The sequence below is a fragment of the Tarenaya hassleriana genome, unplaced genomic scaffold (assembly GCF_000463585.1).
Source record: "Tarenaya hassleriana unplaced genomic scaffold, ASM46358v1 Cleome10, whole genome shotgun sequence".
Taxonomy (NCBI): Eukaryota; Viridiplantae; Streptophyta; class Magnoliopsida; order Brassicales; family Cleomaceae; genus Tarenaya; species Tarenaya hassleriana.
The window spans coordinates 1,773,995-1,790,908 of NW_010960188.1; the positions used below are offsets into that span (position 1 = coordinate 1,773,995).

The 16,914-nt window shown below is 36.9% G+C and overlaps 4 protein-coding genes across 4 annotated transcripts in view; 3 read left to right on the plus strand and 1 right to left on the minus strand.

The window, feature by feature from the left end:
- Nucleotides 1–190: 190 nt before the first annotated feature.
- LOC104800867 (serine carboxypeptidase-like 35) lies at nucleotides 191–5,508 on the minus strand. Its single transcript, XM_010523851.2, has 8 exons — nucleotides 5,140–5,508; nucleotides 2,540–2,647; nucleotides 2,238–2,426; nucleotides 2,053–2,141; nucleotides 1,468–1,749; nucleotides 1,232–1,368; nucleotides 1,047–1,139; nucleotides 191–682 (listed from the first exon to the last, which is right to left on the minus strand). The coding sequence occupies exons 1-8, from the start codon at nucleotides 5,402–5,404 to the stop codon at nucleotides 424–426; spliced, it is 1,422 nt and encodes a 473-aa protein (XP_010522153.1). The 5' UTR covers nucleotides 5,405–5,508; the 3' UTR covers nucleotides 191–423.
- Nucleotides 5,509–8,266: 2,758 nt separating this feature from the next.
- Nucleotides 8,267–10,668, plus strand: LOC104800878 (cytochrome P450 86B1-like). The gene is made up of 2 exons (XM_010523863.1): nucleotides 8,267–9,742; nucleotides 10,064–10,668. The coding sequence occupies exons 1-2, from the start codon at nucleotides 8,447–8,449 to the stop codon at nucleotides 10,469–10,471; spliced, it is 1,704 nt and encodes a 567-aa protein (XP_010522165.1). The 5' UTR covers nucleotides 8,267–8,446; the 3' UTR covers nucleotides 10,472–10,668.
- Nucleotides 10,669–11,111: 443 nt separating this feature from the next.
- On the plus strand, nucleotides 11,112–12,831 carry LOC104800888 (ATP-dependent Clp protease proteolytic subunit 2, mitochondrial). Its single transcript, XM_010523874.1, has 2 exons — nucleotides 11,112–11,480; nucleotides 12,230–12,831. The coding sequence occupies exons 1-2, from the start codon at nucleotides 11,174–11,176 to the stop codon at nucleotides 12,646–12,648; spliced, it is 726 nt and encodes a 241-aa protein (XP_010522176.1). The 5' UTR covers nucleotides 11,112–11,173; the 3' UTR covers nucleotides 12,649–12,831.
- An 858-nt stretch (nucleotides 12,832–13,689) lies between these two features.
- Nucleotides 13,690–16,914, plus strand: part of LOC104800904 (ENHANCER OF AG-4 protein 2-like) — a 9,695-nt gene continuing 6,470 nt past the window's right edge. Inside the window, exons 1-3 of the mRNA XM_010523899.2 lie at nucleotides 13,690–14,122; nucleotides 15,254–15,330; nucleotides 15,689–16,889. Of these exons, the coding sequence (XP_010522201.1) occupies nucleotides 14,012–14,122; nucleotides 15,254–15,330; nucleotides 15,689–16,889 (1,389 nt within the window). The 5' untranslated portion in view covers nucleotides 13,690–14,011. The remainder of the gene's footprint in view (nucleotides 14,123–15,253; nucleotides 15,331–15,688; nucleotides 16,890–16,914) is intronic.

Below are 16,914 nucleotides of genomic sequence, written 5' to 3' on the forward strand. Positions count from 1 at the left end.
CGTCACATATATTTAAGGAAAATATGAAACAAATAAGCTGAATTAGAGAAAAAAAAATAATTTAAAGTCTATATTTTCTGGTGAATAAAAAATCTACACTTTTTTCAAACATGGGATTTCAGCTTTTGTTTCCAAAAAAGGATATAATTGCACTAAGGTGTAATCTTTAAAACGTCACATTTTTAGGAAATTATATTTTCAAGAGAAATAATATCATTATAGATAATTCCACCAACATCCGAATTGCAAAAACCAACGTTACGACCACACAACACAGCCAATACGAAACTACGAAATGGGCAACTCAAAAAATTGAAAATTTCAAGTCCAAGCCAACAATTGTGCAACATCAAGTGATGACAGTGATGATGATGATGATGATGATGATGATGATGATGATGATGATGATGATGATGATGATGATCAGAAGCGTGAAGAGGGCAAAGAGAGGGAAGAGAGGAAGTGAGAGAATAGGGAGAGAGAAGGTGGCGGAGCAAACAACGGGACCTGGTGGCCGGCCCCTCTCACGGTCGCGAAGGTCAGTCCTCCGACGTACGTCTCGACCCAACCGGCCACTTGGTTCTTGTGGAACCACGCCCTCCACTCCGATTCCACCTTCAGCCCCATCTTCTTTATGCTGTAACGAGTCGACGTCACCGGCACTCTCCCGTCCGTGTCGCCGCTTCAATACGAGAATTCCGACAATGCATATGTAATAACATATCTTGACATTCAAATACCAAACTAGACACGAAGAGTTCAATGGTTTGGTTCTGAAAGAGAGTCTTTAGCTTTGATTTGGTTATGCAAACCGATAAAATCTTGGTTACAAATTTCATTTGGATGGATAAGAATCAAAATCAAAGCCATGAATGCCAAAACCAGAAACATTAAACACATTTTAGAGCGGTTAATTAGGTGTAGGTTTAGGGTTTTCAAACGGATAGATATGTTCGGTTTATAGATATGCGCCCTTTTTCAGTCTGATCGGTCAGGTTTAACCCGGTTAGGACATAACCAGAGAGTGATTAGTTGTGTAAAAGTACCTGTAGATCCAAATCCGGAGACCAGCGTTAAGGAGCTTCCTGATAATGGGAATCACAGTTGATGGTGCATCGCCCCATCCCTTTATAACGCCGCTGAAACCCATCAAAATCTTTCCGTCTTAGTGGTGTATACTTTATATATATACATATATATATGTGTATGTATATAGATTATATATACATACCTGCAAGAGGAATAAGGATAAGGGAGACTAGTGACATTAGCGTGAAGAGCGGCTTGCACGTCTTTCCGGTTGAAATACTTCTCCACGTAGTCCTCCGTGCATGGATCGTACCCTGTAGGGAGCCTATGGGACAGATCCTGACATTCACACCATACCATCATGGACCCTTTTTTTGGCTTTACGTATGTACACGTATACTATCAATAAGGAATACGTATTCGTATACGTATACGTACGTGTGAAGCGAGGAGACTGGGAGACATGGCGAATCTTGGACGAGATGAGCTGAAAGAAGAGAGGCAGACGGGAGCATAGATGCTGTAGATGTCGATATCGGCATACGCTTGCATGAACCCTTTGAAATTATCCCAGCATTGCACGTCGTCGATGCTTTCTTCATCGAATTTGCATGAATTGTGTATGTTTACGTAAAGATTGTCTGATATTATCGCATGGCTCCATGCATAGTCCACGAGACCTGCCATGTCCGTCGCCTCGTTGATCACTGCGTTCCCAATCTACATAAAGAAACGCAACATAGAAAAAAAAAATGCTCATAATACTTCTCTTCTGGTCCCCTTGTCCGCCACGTATATATATATTCCGTTAAAAAATTTATTGAAAAATTAATTTTTATTAATAGAAAATCGTACATATATAAACCGAATCGGGGTGGAAAAAACCGAACATAATATATGTTTTTTTTTTCAAAATCGTAATAACTTAAAATGGATATAGTCGAACCGAAACCGGGTTCGAAATAATGTATGCATATTGACTTGCATCACAAGTAACTGCAATTCCACACAGTGTATGCGTACCATGAAACCTTTGAGATTGATGTAGCTGTCTTTAGCAACTCCCTTGTTCCTGTCGTAGATGAGCTCCGCGAGTTGAGGAACATAGTGACCTGAAAGCGTGAACCATATATGACTAAAACGATAGATGGACTGAAAATCGAATATTATATGTACATATATATGCATATACATATATGTATATGTACCGGCATAACTCTCTCCGGCGATGTAGAATTCGTTGGATCTGAATTCAGGGAATCTTTTGAACCAATTGATCAAGAAAGAAAGAGAGTCCTCCGCGGTTACTTGATCGCCAAGTTTGCGAAGGTCCATGGTATGGTTGGTGTATGAGAACCCCACCCCCACGGGTGCTTCCAAGAACAACATATTTGCAGCTGACGGGTGTATATATGTGCATATATATGCATGATTATTATGTATAAAAAAAAAGATGATAAATCTAATCACGTGGTACTTGTAAAATTGTATAATCATTTATTGTACTTACCTTTGTTCCAAGAGTATTTATTAAGAGTAAGCTTGTCGCCGTTGCTATGAACAAGAAAGGGGCCGAGTTCTTGAGCAGCTCCATATGCTATGGACGAGCAACCGGGTCCTGCTTTTTGCATATTTATAATCATTTAATTAACTTATAATTATCGATTGCTGTAGATCTTATATTTAACATAATATATAGATTTGTTTTTTTTATATCTTAATAGCATATCATGACCCAAAAAAAAAAACAGAGAGGACCAATAGATATGCAATGCATGGGACCTCATTATCACATGATTCGTGCCGTCAAGATTTATTATATCATTTGTATAACGCGGTTTGGTTTCCATTGTTAATAGTGTATGAATAATTCACATTATAGTAACAATATATTTCTAATTATTTAAACGAAATAAATGGTGAAAGGGGAGAAAGGGACAGCAATGAAGGCACTAAAAGTGATGGAGGAAGAAGGAAAAATCTTGTGTCGGATTCGGACATATTTGTCTTTTTCATCAAATCACATAGAGATAAAATTATGAATATACGTGAGAATAATAATTCCTAGATCCAACGGTCCATATCGTACGATAACAAACACGACATTAGAGACTGCAATTCTTAGTAAAAAAAAAAACATTATGGTCCCCTCTCCACTTTCGACCAATGCTTTTATTTTATTTTTTCTCATAGTTTCTCTTTTGGAATTTTGTATACCCTCAATTGAAATATTTACCAAGAACTTTCAAAATTCTCTTTTTCCAAGAACCAATGATTCGAACATATGCAAATTGGATTTGGACACTCGCCGTTCTTATCTGATTTTGTTCGAAATTTATCAATACGAGGTCATGGATATTCTCGTATTTCTAGATTCATAGTGTGTGTATATATATATATATATGAGAAAATCGCAATCACATATAGATCTAATCTTTTATTAAAATTTTAAAAAAATATCTAAATTATAAAACTTCTATATAAATATCTATATTTTAAAAAAATTCTATATAAATTCTTCCATTTTTAAAAATTCTCCAAATAAATTTAAAATTTAGGTATTTTTCGTTAACAGATTTTGAATTTATCTGAAAAAATTAAAAGTTTAAAAATTTATATAAAAATTTTAAAAGTTAAGGTATGTATATAGAAGTTTTATAATTTTAATATTTATTTATATATTTATATGTGATTTATATATTATAGTGCAAATATTTCGGATGTTTTGTCTTCTCGTTCGCAAAAACCCATTTGCCCATTGAAAGTGGGACACATGATTTGGTCGATGTATTGAGAATTTTTCGTTACTACTACCTCCATACATAAATACATTATCACGATATATTTAGAGAATACATTCTATATAATTCTTTTTGCCCTTGTATTTTCTAGGATAAGTTTGCATAGATTTCTGTTCCCAAAAAAAAATAATTATTGAACTAAATTGAATAATAAAATTGTAAAAATAAAATAAAATAAGAGTCCAATAGTGACAATAGATATATAGATCAATCGTTGTCGCATTGATATAGAAGAAAACAAGTGAAAACGAGGGTTGAAAAAAAACCGACCGAATTTGAAGCCGAGGTTTTGGGGTTTTAAAATTTTGTACTGTAGTGAAATTCATTTACTGACATTTTATATTAAGTATATATATTAACCTGCTCATTATTATTAATAATCAATATAAAAAAATTGTAACCAAACCAAAATATGAAATATAATTGTTTTTTTTTTTCACTTTTTTTTCTACAAAAATAACCGCCACAACCATTTCAAACGGTACTTTTTCTTCTTTACGGATACCGATAAAGCTTCAAAAAAGTATAATAAAATATCGTTTAAAGAGAAGAAAAACGATTTTGACAAAAAAAAAAAATAGAGAAGAAAAACGATAACATGGAAATATTTTACCCATTGTTTTAGGATTTTTCTCTATACTATAAAAAATAAAAAATTTTAAATGCATAATTTAAATCCAAAAAAGTCGAGCAGTTCGACCGGTAGAATAGATACTTTGTGTCTCATCAGTCCCGAAATGGAACTTCACGCTTAGTTATCCATTACAATATATTTTTTATTAATTTATTATATTTTAAACCAAAATTTTAATATATTCATAATTTAGTTTATCATTATAATGTTTTTAGTTTGAGTTCAGATTGATAAATTAATTTTTAAAAAAATAGTTGTTATTAATAGTTATAGAAAATTGAGTTTTAATTAGATGATTTCGAATTTTAGACTTTTTTTTTGTACTTTTCCTTTTTCTAATGGGGATTGTGAGGGTTTGATGAGAATCTAAGTGTTGTCCTTTAATGTTACGTAATATAGTTGATATAACTTGATAGTAAACAAATGTATTGATTGGTTACCAAAAAATAAATGTTCAGACAATTGCACCAAAACCAAAAGAAATAAAAATATTATCTTTGCATAAAGCACCTGAAATTTCATATAGGTTTATATATTTGAATTGAACCGTCTATATGCATCTTCTATAAGTTCAGATTCGCTTCTTATAAATCACAAAGACATATACATATATAAACATATATATATATATATATAGAGAGAGAGAGAGAGAAAGAGAGAGAGAGAGAAGATGACCTCCATTGAGCCAGAGGACGAGAGGGCGGTGCGAGCTGTTGGACTGAGCCTCGAAGAACCAATAGAACAGAGCCTTGTGGGCTTGCAGTGGCCGGAGATTGACGTAGCCGGCGTAGTGCCTGAACTCCACCGCCGGTTGACCTGGTAATCCGGTCACCACGTCTTCCTCTTTCTTCCCGTACCACTCCTCTTCCTTCACTTCCCGGCTACTGGCTATCACCGTTAACCCCATTACCCACACTATCCACACTCCTAACCTTGCCATTTATTTTCCGAAAGAAAAAAAAAACAGTGAAAGAGAAACAAAGTGAAAGCCGTGTTAAAAAGGAGGGGAGCTGAGAGATATTTTATAGCACGACACGAGAGGAATTGAATATATTATATATACACACACACATATATATATATATATATATATGTACGTGTGTGTGTTAGAGAGAGAGAGATTTTTTCGGTGGAATCTTGAGGAATGAATGAAAAGAAATTAGAAAAAGGCAGGGGAAATTTTTTTTAAAAAAAGGGGAAATAAATGAATATGAATAATTACATTTTTCTTGGCTTTTGTTATTGGAATATTGTGGAGAAAAAAAAAAAAAAGCTATGGCGATGTGGGGGAAACCGGACTATGACGTTTCACGAGTTTTTCTAACCCTTTTTTTTTCTCGATAATATTTTTATTTAAGTTTTTTAAATATATACTAATAGTCATCGTTTAAACTCGTGTTTGCCAATCCAATACATAGACACATGCATAGCCTCAACGAGGTAGTGTGAGGTTTCTCCTTTGGGGTCAAATCTATCACATGCATCCAACCATATATATATACACATAAAGATAATAATGTGATAATTTATCCAAAAAAAAAGATAATTAATAATGTGATTTACTGTAATTAGGGGTTTTCTTTAAATAGAAGGCGCTTGCAAGTTTGACATATAGCCTCAGCCTCCCGATTTAGTGTAATTAGCCAAAATATACCCTAGTGACGTATGAACACATTATCCAATAAAATACACCACGTGGCCTATTCCATCAAAACACACCACATGGCCCTCTAAATATAATTTACTGTGTTAGGGTTTTGAAGACGTTGCCATCCATGGGTATGTGGGCATGTGCTGTTACTGCCCCTCATAGGAAAAAAAAATTATGGGCATGGTACCAACCAATGGGCTGTCCTCTACGTATTTATAAGAGCAAGCCCATATAAAATAATATGGGCCCAAGATTGAAGAGCAAATTCGGGAATTGGGCTTTTCACATGGCCTCGCCGATTGGAATGTTTTCAGCATATTTTAATTTTATTTCTTCTTATATTTTAATATTTTTCCTCGATGTTGATAGTTTATCTATTTTCTTTCGATTTTTTTTAAATCATTTGATTTTTTTACATAACTACTTCTGGTGAGATGGAAGAAAGATATTTAAAATATATGAAATTCGGATAAATTATTAAAATATATATTGTATATCAACCTTAAAGATCGGATGTGTGTGTATATATACAATGGTGGATCTGTGTTATATAGAGTGAGATCATAGGCATCCACTTAGCTAATTAAAATTTGTTAATATATTTGAAAATTTTATAAAATTATAAATAATATCATCAAATGTCCCCATGAAAACCAAACTTATATCTATAAAATAATATATATATATATATATATATATATATATATATAATTTTTGCTTTCTCATGTAAAAATTTCTAGATCCGTTATATAATATATATAGTATGTGTGTATATGGCATAAATAAAACTTCAAAATTTGATTTCAAGTGTAAAGAAAACGCATGTTCTCATTTTTCAACGTTTTATAATAATAATAATAATAATAATTTCCCTTCGTAGATCACCTTCTTTCTTTTTTCTTTTTGGTATATACGTACCAATGTAAATAATTTGGTGAAAACGACAAGAATATTCCAGACAGCCCAACATGAATTTTTGTGGAATCCTAAAATTGTTCAAAAACATATGCAGATGACCTAAAATCAAACAACCACTTCCTCCAACATGTAATTATCTTCCACATAAACCTCATTTTAATTAGCCAATTTGAACTTTAATTTGTTTGTTTTTATTCAACTATTATATTGGGTCAACCTACGTCTATAACAATTATTCACGTTGGTTTGATTTAACGGCGTTACTTCTGAAAGATTTTTTTGGCTAATTAATTAAACTGCATGAAATCAATATTCCATTTCCATATGACCATGGCTAGTTTCATCAAGTCCCTAAATGACGAGTTCATGGGTTTCTGCCACGTGTTTTCACACTGATTCATAATTTCATGAAGCTTCTCAAATTACAATTTAATAAGTATTAGGAAAAACCCCACAAAAAAAAAAACAATTATCTAATCCTCATCATCTGTCTTAATGTAGAAAAACAACAGTTTTAATTTTAAAAAAACTATAAAAATTATTTAAATATAGATTTATTGTTAACTTTATTGCTACATCGAAAAACATAATTGCAAGATCACATATAGAATCATATATCAAATGATTTATTTAAATTCGAACCCAGATGATAGGACTTGCATATATGAATATATATATATACACACACACGTAACGTGTGGACGTTTAAGGAAACATAAAATAGTATTAGGAAATGTATGATATAAAACTTAAAATATCAATAAGTTCGGGATTGCTCAACGGCTATATGTTGTGGTCCCTTAACTAATTTATGTCCGAACGCACATAGCATACCTTATGAATGATACCATCATCATTATTATTCATGCACGTTTCCTGAAAATTTCATGCGTTATATATCATGCAAAATCAAAACCCCATAAAAATTAAACATTGGAAACGAAGAATATATATATATATATATATATATATATATATATGTGTATGTATGTATGTATGTACAACAGTGGTGTGGGAATAGTGAGAACTTAGGTTATCTGTCGCCACCCACTTCCCATCTCCCGAATTTTTTTCTTTTCAAAATGGATCAAAACTCTTTTTTATTTTGACGAAAACACGAAATTATTTTTCAGTTTTATAAATAAAAAAACCAAATTAGGGTAAAACCCTGAACCCTACTTAAAGTGAAAGAAAAGGAAAAAAAACACAGCATATAATTTCAGATCACCAAATCAAACCCAATTCCTAAGAGCCACACGCACAAGAGAAATTCATGCGTCTTCTTCCCATCTTATATCTCTGTATCTCTCTCTCGCTCATGCACATTCTTCACCCGCTAACTAACACGACACGATATTAACGCGTTCAGATCCTTCATTTCCCAGGAGATATACTGTTTTTTCTGTTTCCGCTATGAACCCTAATTCTTATTTTTTCAATCTCACCTCTGGTGCCGTTCCCTTGATCTCTCCGTCGTCTTTCTCCAGCGACCCTCTTGTTTCGAAGAGGCTGCTTTTCTTGAAACACGTTCAGATTCTCGAGCTTTTCGTTGCCCTTTCCGTGTTCATCGCCATACATTCCTTGCGTCAGAGGAAACGTTATGGTCTGCCCCTCTGGCCGGTTCTCGGCATGTTGCCGTCTCTTGTTTTTGGTATCAGAGGCAACATCTACGAGTGGATGACCGATGTTCTTTGTCGTCAAAACGGGACGTTCTGGTTCAGAGGTCCGTGGTTTAGCAGCCTGAACTGCGTCGTTACTTGTGATCCACGAAACATCGAGTACCTTCTCAAGACACGTTTCTCCGTCTTCCCGAAAGGGTCCTACTTCCGGGAAACACTCCGTGATCTTCTAGGTGACGGGATATTCAATGCGGATGACGAGATGTGGCAGCGACAGAGGAAGACAGCCAGCATCGAGTTTCACTCCGCCAAGTTCAGACAGCTGACGACTCAGTCATTGCTTGAACTCGTGCACAAGAGGCTCTTGCCGGTTCTGGAAACTTCTGCGAAAGCCTCCTCGCTGATCGATCTCCAAGACGTGTTATTAAGGCTAACGTTCGATAACGTGTGTATGATCGCATTCGGCGTTGATCCTGGCTGCCTCAGTCCGGGATTACCAGAAATACCCTTTGCAAGGGCCTTTGAGGATGCTACAGAGGCCACGGTGATGAGATTCGTCACGCCCACTTGCGTGTGGAAGCTCATGAGGCACCTAAACTTTGGAGTCGAAAAGAAGCTTAAGACGTCGATCAAGGGTGTGGATGATTTTGCAGAAGAAGTCATCCGGACAAGGAAGAAGGAACTGTCTCTGCAGAGGAATGATGGCGACGATGAACACAAGAACACGAAGAGATCGGATCTCTTGACGGTGTTCATGGGTCTGAAAGATGAGAAAGGGGAGCCGTTTTCGGACAAGTTTCTTCGCGATATCTGCGTGAACTTCATTCTGGCAGGAAGAGACACTTCCTCTGTTGCTCTGAGTTGGTTTTTCTGGTTGCTCGAGAAGAATCCGAAAGCGGAAGAGAGAATCATGGAGGAGGTATGCAAGATTCTGAGCGAGAGAGGGGGAGAAACAGAGGGAGAGGGGGAGAAGAAGAGGGAATATGAACCGGTTTTCAGACCGGAAGAGATCAAGAAGATGGATTATCTTCAAGCTGCTTTGTCTGAAGCTCTCAGACTGTATCCTTCAGTTCCCGTGGATCACAAGGAGGTAACTTAATTTTCTCAAGAAACGAATACTTTTTTGTTTTGTTTTTTAGGGTATAAAATTCAAGTAATTAACCAATCCAAAAATTAACATTATGTCAATTTCATAACCCTTTTCGTCACATACGGTCAAACAAAGGTTATATCTAAATTCAAATATATTTAAATATGTGTTGGTTACCTAACCATACAAAAACTATCATGGAATTTATCTATAGGGATGAGGATAAAGCGTAAGCTGATAACCTACTCATTACATAGAACATTATGATATTAATTATTATAAACCATGGTCTTAATTATGATATTAATTATGGTATTTCAGGTTCTTGAAGATAATGTATTTCCGGATGGTACGGCGCTAAAGAAAGGAGAGAAAGTGATATACGCGATATACGCAATGGGAAGAATGGAGGCGATATGGGGAAAAGACTGCAGTGAATTCAGGCCAGAAAGATGGCTGAGAGACGGCCGCTACACGAGCGAATCTGCGTACAAATTCACGGCCTTCAACGGCGGTCCGCGGCTGTGCTTGGGCAAAGATTTCGCGTATTACCAGATGAAATTCGCGGCCGCGTCGATCGTTTATCGGTACAGAGTCAGGGTCGTGAATGGTCATCCGGTCCAGCCGAAACTGGCGCTCACCATGTACATGAAGCATGGCTTGAGAGTGAACATGATCAAGAGGGATGTCTATGAAATTAACGAGTGTTATGATAAGATTAGTGTATGATCAAGAAGTTAATGTTTATATTTTGGTTTGATCTTTTTTATATGGCAGTTGTATACAATATGGTTTCATGTGATAACCATATGTAGTTGCGTATGGTAATGGGAACAAATATGGCGAGCCGGCTGGTTTGTAAGAATGTAATAAATTTGATTTTTGTGTGTGTGTATAAATTAATTTATATTGAGGGTTTTAGATTAGAGTTCGTATATTATTGAACCAGCGGTTGGGTAAAATGAATAAATTATTATCATTTACGTATGATCGGATATGAGTAGATTAATAATCTATGATTAATTTTGGTCTTACTATTTGGAAAAATATGTTTATTTGGGTTCAAAACTTGTTTAGTTATATGGGTTCGACGGCGTTTCGTGAAATAAACGGTAATTGTGAAATAAAATTAGAAGGTTTTATAATAAATTATACTAAAACTAAATCGAATTAAACCGGTATACCATTACACCCAAACCGAACAATTGTATTACGGTTCGATTTTCGGTACACGTTTGACCGAGTTACAATTCCAATAAACCGAAGTAAACCAAACCGAACCGGAACCGAGAAACCGAACAGTAGACCGGTTGCCTGCTCCGTTGTCCGCTCGTCCACCCGTAGTACCAAAAGCCCTAAGACCCATAATCTGATATTCGTGTCTCCATTTCTGTTCTTCCCCCATCTGTTCCAAACCCTAGAATTTCGACGATGAGGGGTCTGATATCCGGCGCGAAGAGGCTATGGACTCCGTCGTTGATAGCAACGAAGACGGCGAACACAACTGCGCGAAGAAGCTACAGTCTGATTCCGATGGTCATAGAGCACTCTTCGCGAGGCGAGAGAGCCTACGATATCTTCTCTCGGCTGCTAAAGGAGCGTATAATCTGCATCAATGGTCCCATCAACGACGACACGTCTCACGTCGTCGTCGCTCAGCTTCTCTTCCTCGAGTCCGAGAACCCATCTAAGCCTATCTATATGTACCTCAACTCGCCTGGCGGCCATGTCACCGCGGGTATGCTTTCTCTTGATCACCATTCTCTTTTTCAATGTTTGATATTTTTGTTGTTTTCGTGGGAAATGTTGCCTTGGGTTTGGTTGTTTTTGCTGTTTGATTTGGTCTGTGATCCGGGTTGTGTGATTGGAGATGCGATTGGTAATTGCCCTGAACTTTCTTGTGTTAGGAGTGTTGGCTGTGGTTTGGTTATTCTGGTGTTTGTTTTGGCCTGTAATTTGGGTAGTGCGACTGGAGATTGGATGTTAAATGCCGCAAGGGTAGCGTTCTTAGGTGATGTTTGTTCTGGTGTTGGTTTTGGTCTATCATTTGGGTATCGTCAAATGAATTGATCGTATGGTTCTTTCAATGGACGTTCTATTGTGGATCTTCTTGTCATTTATTCATGAATGTTTCCGATTTTACTCGTGTTTCTGGAGCAGCTATCTTCCTAGAGAGTTCACTAGACATGCCTCGTGTTAATAATTGGTAAATGAGACCGCGGAGGCACACACAATGAGATTGCTGGGATATGTGACAGTGGCCTTATTTGATGTAACTATATTTTTTTGTATATGTTCTCCAGTTTTTCCTTATTCCTCCTGGTAGTATGATATGTCTACTCATATTTCCGAGTCTCTGGGTCGTGGCCAGTGGTGATTTTTTCTCTCTCTAAAAATCCAGTCTTGTTTCTCATAATTGCCATGCTATTCGTTGATTAAGATTTTACTTGTTTGGTGATCCCTTAGTATCTTTTACCTTCTATGCAGGTCTTGCAATTTATGATACTATGCAGTACATTCAATCACCAATAAACACCATTTGCTTGGGCCAAGCTGCATCCATGGCTTCTCTCCTCTTGGCAGCAGGTGCCACGGGGCAAAGACGGGCTCTCCCAAATGCAACCATTATGATTCATCAGCCTTCCGGAGGGTATAGTGGGCAGGCTAAGGATTTGACAATTCACACTAAGCAGATTGTTCGTGTGTGGGATGCGTTAAATGAATTGTATGTAAAACACACGGGGCAATCGTTAGAGGTGATTCAGAAGAATATGGATAGGGATTATTTCATGACTCCTGAAGAGGCGAAGGCTTTTGGAATAATTGATGAAGTAATTGATAAAAGACCGATGGAGTTGGTGAGGGACGCTGTCGGAACTGAAAGCAAAGACAAAAGCTCAAGTTAGGCAGACATGGTAATCATAGTAATAAAATTCCATTCCTTTCCTTTACCAGTTTTGCTTTGCTGCTGTTTGATATATTTCCAATGGATAGTGTTATGCTTTGGTGGGGAATAATCTCTTAGACTGTTTTCCTCCTCATAAGAATCCCGGTTATCCTTTGAACATTCTTTTTCCTTGCTTGGTTAAGGATCCACTCTTGGCCTGATCAAATGAATGGCTTGATCCTTAAAGATGAGTCATCATATTAGGCCAAAAGATGTATGGCTTCTCCAAATTTGATTCTTGCTTTTGATGCTTGAATTTATATTTGGCTATTTGCACCAGACATCCCCGTTGGTTTTATGTAGGATGCTTAACAAGGGAAGAAAAGAATGTTGATGTGTTTTTGTTTTCTTTTTGTCACTTTAAAAATGTTTATTTCATTGGAATTTTATAAATTTGCATATATATTTATGCACTCACTTAACTAAGCATGTGTGTTTCCTTGATGTTTTATGATCCAAAATCAAGAAGGATATAGTTTATGCTTGTCGGAATCATTGATGTGAAAATATTTTTTGAATATGAGTTTGTATTTTTGTGCTATAAGACGCATATGAATATGTTTATTTGCAGGGTCTTGTTTATGTAATGGAGTTTTCTTTGCATATTTGAGATTGCCACACGTGCTGATATATGTGGGAAACTAAAAGATGTTTACATGTTGGAATTTTGTACATTTTCATGTGCCATCATCGTAGGTTTTTGTTTAATGTTTTTTTGTTGCTGATTGGATCTTAATTGAGAGAAATATGAAATAGACTTTAAAATTCAGATATGAAATGCTATTTTTTTTATTATATAATATTATTATTGAAAAGGCAGCAAAAAAAAAGAATGTGTGTTATTTCCAGGTCTTATATTGTATATGATACTCGAAGAGAAATTGTGGAAATAATTCTTTGTTAGGAAATTAGATAAATAATTATATAATAAGATGAAACTAATAAGAAGTGAAATTTGATTAAAAAACAATTTTTTTTTTTATACTTGTAAAAGGTAAGAGTGGAGGGCTCGGAAAAACGCCGACAACAGAAACCAGTTTTTATCTGTATCGCCTCCTCCTGAACTTCTCCCCAAATTTTCACCCTTTTTGCCCTAAAGCCCATGTCTTGACCGCCTCTCACATCTCTCTCTCTCTCTCTGGATCAATCTCTCTCTTCGTCGCTCGTTGCGTGATGCCATAGCGTCTCCGTCGCCGGAATCTCGATCGGCGAGCCTCTCCCGGAGTTTGTCTGTGCGCGTCTCGTGATTGGATTGGATTTAGCAATTGTGGTCGGGGCTCCATATTTCGGATTAAAATTAGGGTTTTCAGAAGGTTTCGCCTATGGCTCCTGGGCGTAAAAGAGGAGCGAATAAGGCTAAGGCCGAGGGACAGTTGAGTTTCGGCGATCTGGTTCTCGCCAAAGTCAAAGGTTTTCCTGCTTGGCCTGCCAAGGTGCGTGCTTTCTCTCTTCACTCGCTTGGCTTATCCTCGATTTCAGGCGTTTTCATCACCAGGCGTGATTTTTTCCCAACGGGGCCCTTTTTACCCTTTTCCTCTCTCTGTTCCTTAGGTTTTCTAGTCGCATTCCCATCTAGTCTCTGAGTTATGTAGTGTTTGTCTTCTTGGGTTTTGGTTAAAATTGAGCTATTCATGGGGATTTGGATTTTGCTTCTAGAGGGTTTTTTGACGTTTGTTCTAGATTAATTTCTGTCTATGCGAATGCTTTCACAGAGCGTCAAATTTCGGGCATGTTCTTTGTTATTTTATTATTACAACTGTATTCTGGATTTGAGTGGCTTCTCTCTGTTGCTTGACTGCTTATCGTACTCTCTTCGCACGTTTCTAGTTGAGTTTCTTTTTTGTCATCAAATTTAAGGGAGTAGTCGATTGATCTCTTATGTTACTTGGTTGGGACTTGGGAGCCTATGGTTGAATTGGGGGAACAACGTATCTGCTTTTAGAGGTTTTATTTTACGAATTAAGCTTATTACAAGTGCTGGTGAGATCTGATGGCTGTCTTTCGGTCTATGATTTGATTTCTGATTCTTGTACGTAATGCGTGATACGTATCACTGTTTATGCTGACATTCTTGGTTTAGGTAGATCGAGTTGCCAAAGTGCCATGGATATGTGGAGGTAGACATTTGGAAAGATACAAATTTTTTATAGCAAGGATGAACGCAGTTTTATTAGTATTATGAGCACACTTGTATTTCCTGGCATGTACATGTTCCTCTTTTGTATTGTTTGTTGAGCTTTATTTGTAAAAAAAAAGTTGTTTCGTTTGATGTAGAGTTTCAATCTTTTGTCAACTTTTTCATCGTAACGATGTGCCTATGAAAGGATATTGCTAGGAATTAGAACATTGATCCTCGTTAAATTATCTCTCATGCGATGAGTAACATAATTATATCTGTGGTTTAGTTATCCTTTTTGGTTCTGATACTGTTTTTGAGCCTTAACTTTAATCTTGTTTATTTTGTTGTCTAATTTGTCTGTTATGTTCAAGCTGCTTGGTTGTCCGTTTTTAATCTGTCTTGGATTCATTTAGTATGTGGTGAAGTTATTGATTTCAAGTTTCAGATCAGCCGGCCTGAAGATTGGGATCGTGCTCCGGACCCAAAGAAATACTTTGTTCAGTTCTTTGGAACGCAGGAAATGTAAGCAGGGCTCTTGTGTAATGTGTACTTATTGATTGTTAATGGATTGAAGCAATTTATCCTCAAAATTTGATAATAGTATGTCTCCAAAGGTTTATGCATTATCCTTTAGTGGGATAAGCTGTTTCTGGATATACCATGTTAGTGTGTTGCTATGAATTAGGTAGTTCCTATATACATTTCACTCTCCCAGTTGAGCAATCACCATCTCTTTCCGTCTGCAACTTTGTGTCTTTCTCGACTTATTGGCCTGGTGATATATCATCAGGTGTTTTTATCCTGTTTTTCTTTCTGACATGATTTTCTATTCGATTTTGTTTTCTAAACATTCATAGCTGAAAATCTTCCTTAACTGCAGAGCTTTTGTTGCTCCACCTGATATTCAAGCTTTCACTAGTGAGGCAAAGAATAAGTTATTAGTGAGATGTCAAGGGAAAACAGTCAAGTTCTTCGCACAGGCTGTAAAAGAAATCTGTACGGCATTTGAAGAGTTGCAGAATGACAACTCAAATGCTTCAGGTGACAAGGTTGTAAGAGTTGCAGCCAGCCATGAGACTCATTCTCTGGATGCTGTCGAAGCTGATGTGACAAAAGCCGAGTTAGCTGATGAAACAGATGATAAGGAAGCCAGGAATGATGCAACTGATAACTTCGATTCCGGGCTGGAGATTAGTTCCCATAAATTAGAGGAGAATAGTGGAGAGGAGGCAAAGCTTGAGGTAGCGTACAATGGGAAACGTGATTCAACTCCAGTTCTGGGATCAAAGAATAAAGCATCCTCCTTGAATAGTGAACCACTGGAGCATGAGCCTGATGGCCGTGCTGCTAGTGAGATTTCTCTCCTTGATCCTAATAGGAAATTGAAGGACACTAAAAAAGGGAGAGATGGCAGTGGTAAAAAGGAGTGTTTAGATGGTGATATGGTTTCGGATTCCAACATTGGAAGTGCCAGAAATTCAAAAGACTTGCTGAAAGAAAAACCAAGTCCTAAAGTCTCTGGTTCTATGCATGACTCGGCACCTCATTCCAAGGGTGGGATATCTGGCAAGAAAAAGAGGCCTCAAAGCGAGGTGGCAAAGCCTGTATCAGTAGTAGATGAAAGCTCGCATGCTTCTAAAAGGCCACGGCATGAAGATGTGAAGGATTCAAGAAAATTTAGGAGCAATCATCATCTTTCTGTTGGTGAGGACAAAGTTGAAGAATCTGATTCTGCTGGGGCTATATCAGATTCGAAGCGTGAGATTGTTTTAGCATTAAGTGCTAGAAGAGGAAATGCTCAATTTGGGAAAGAAGTAGTCGCCTACACGAAGCGTCGGAGGCAGACTGTGAAACATGTGAGCTGTCCTTCTGTTTCTGCGTCTCATGATAAAGAAGGGAAAGGTCGTCCTGAACAGAAGAAAAGTCCGTCTTCCTTTAGCAGTGGTAAGGTTTCAGCTCCTTCAGCTTCTCAGTTGCCGAAGAAACGCCGGGCTGTTTGTATCTATGATGAAGATGATGACGAAGATCCTAAGACTCCAGTACATGGAACGCATGCCAATATTCCCAAATCAGCATCAGTTCCTGCTCTTTTTCAATGTTTGATAT

Coding starts and splice junctions, on each gene's coding strand:
- LOC104800867 (XM_010523851.2), bottom strand. CDS start 5,404: ATGGCAAGGTTAGGAGTGTGGATAGTGTGGGTAATGGGGTTAACGGTG. Junction 2,427..2,539: donor TAAATACTCTTGGAACAAAG/GTAAGTACAATA, acceptor TACACCCGTCAG/CTGCAAATATGTTGTTCTTG. Junction 1,750..2,052: donor TCAATCTCAAAGGTTTCATG/GTACGCATACAC, acceptor TTCTTTATGTAG/ATTGGGAACGCAGTGATCAA.
- LOC104800888 (XM_010523874.1), top strand. CDS start 11,174: ATGAGGGGTCTGATATCCGGCGCGAAGAGGCTATGGACTCCGTCGTTG. Junction 11,481..12,229: donor TGGCGGCCATGTCACCGCGG/GTATGCTTTCTC, acceptor CCTTCTATGCAG/GTCTTGCAATTTATGATACT.
- LOC104800878 (XM_010523863.1), top strand. CDS start 8,447: ATGAACCCTAATTCTTATTTTTTCAATCTCACCTCTGGTGCCGTTCCC. Junction 9,743..10,063: donor TTCCCGTGGATCACAAGGAG/GTAACTTAATTT, acceptor ATGGTATTTCAG/GTTCTTGAAGATAATGTATT.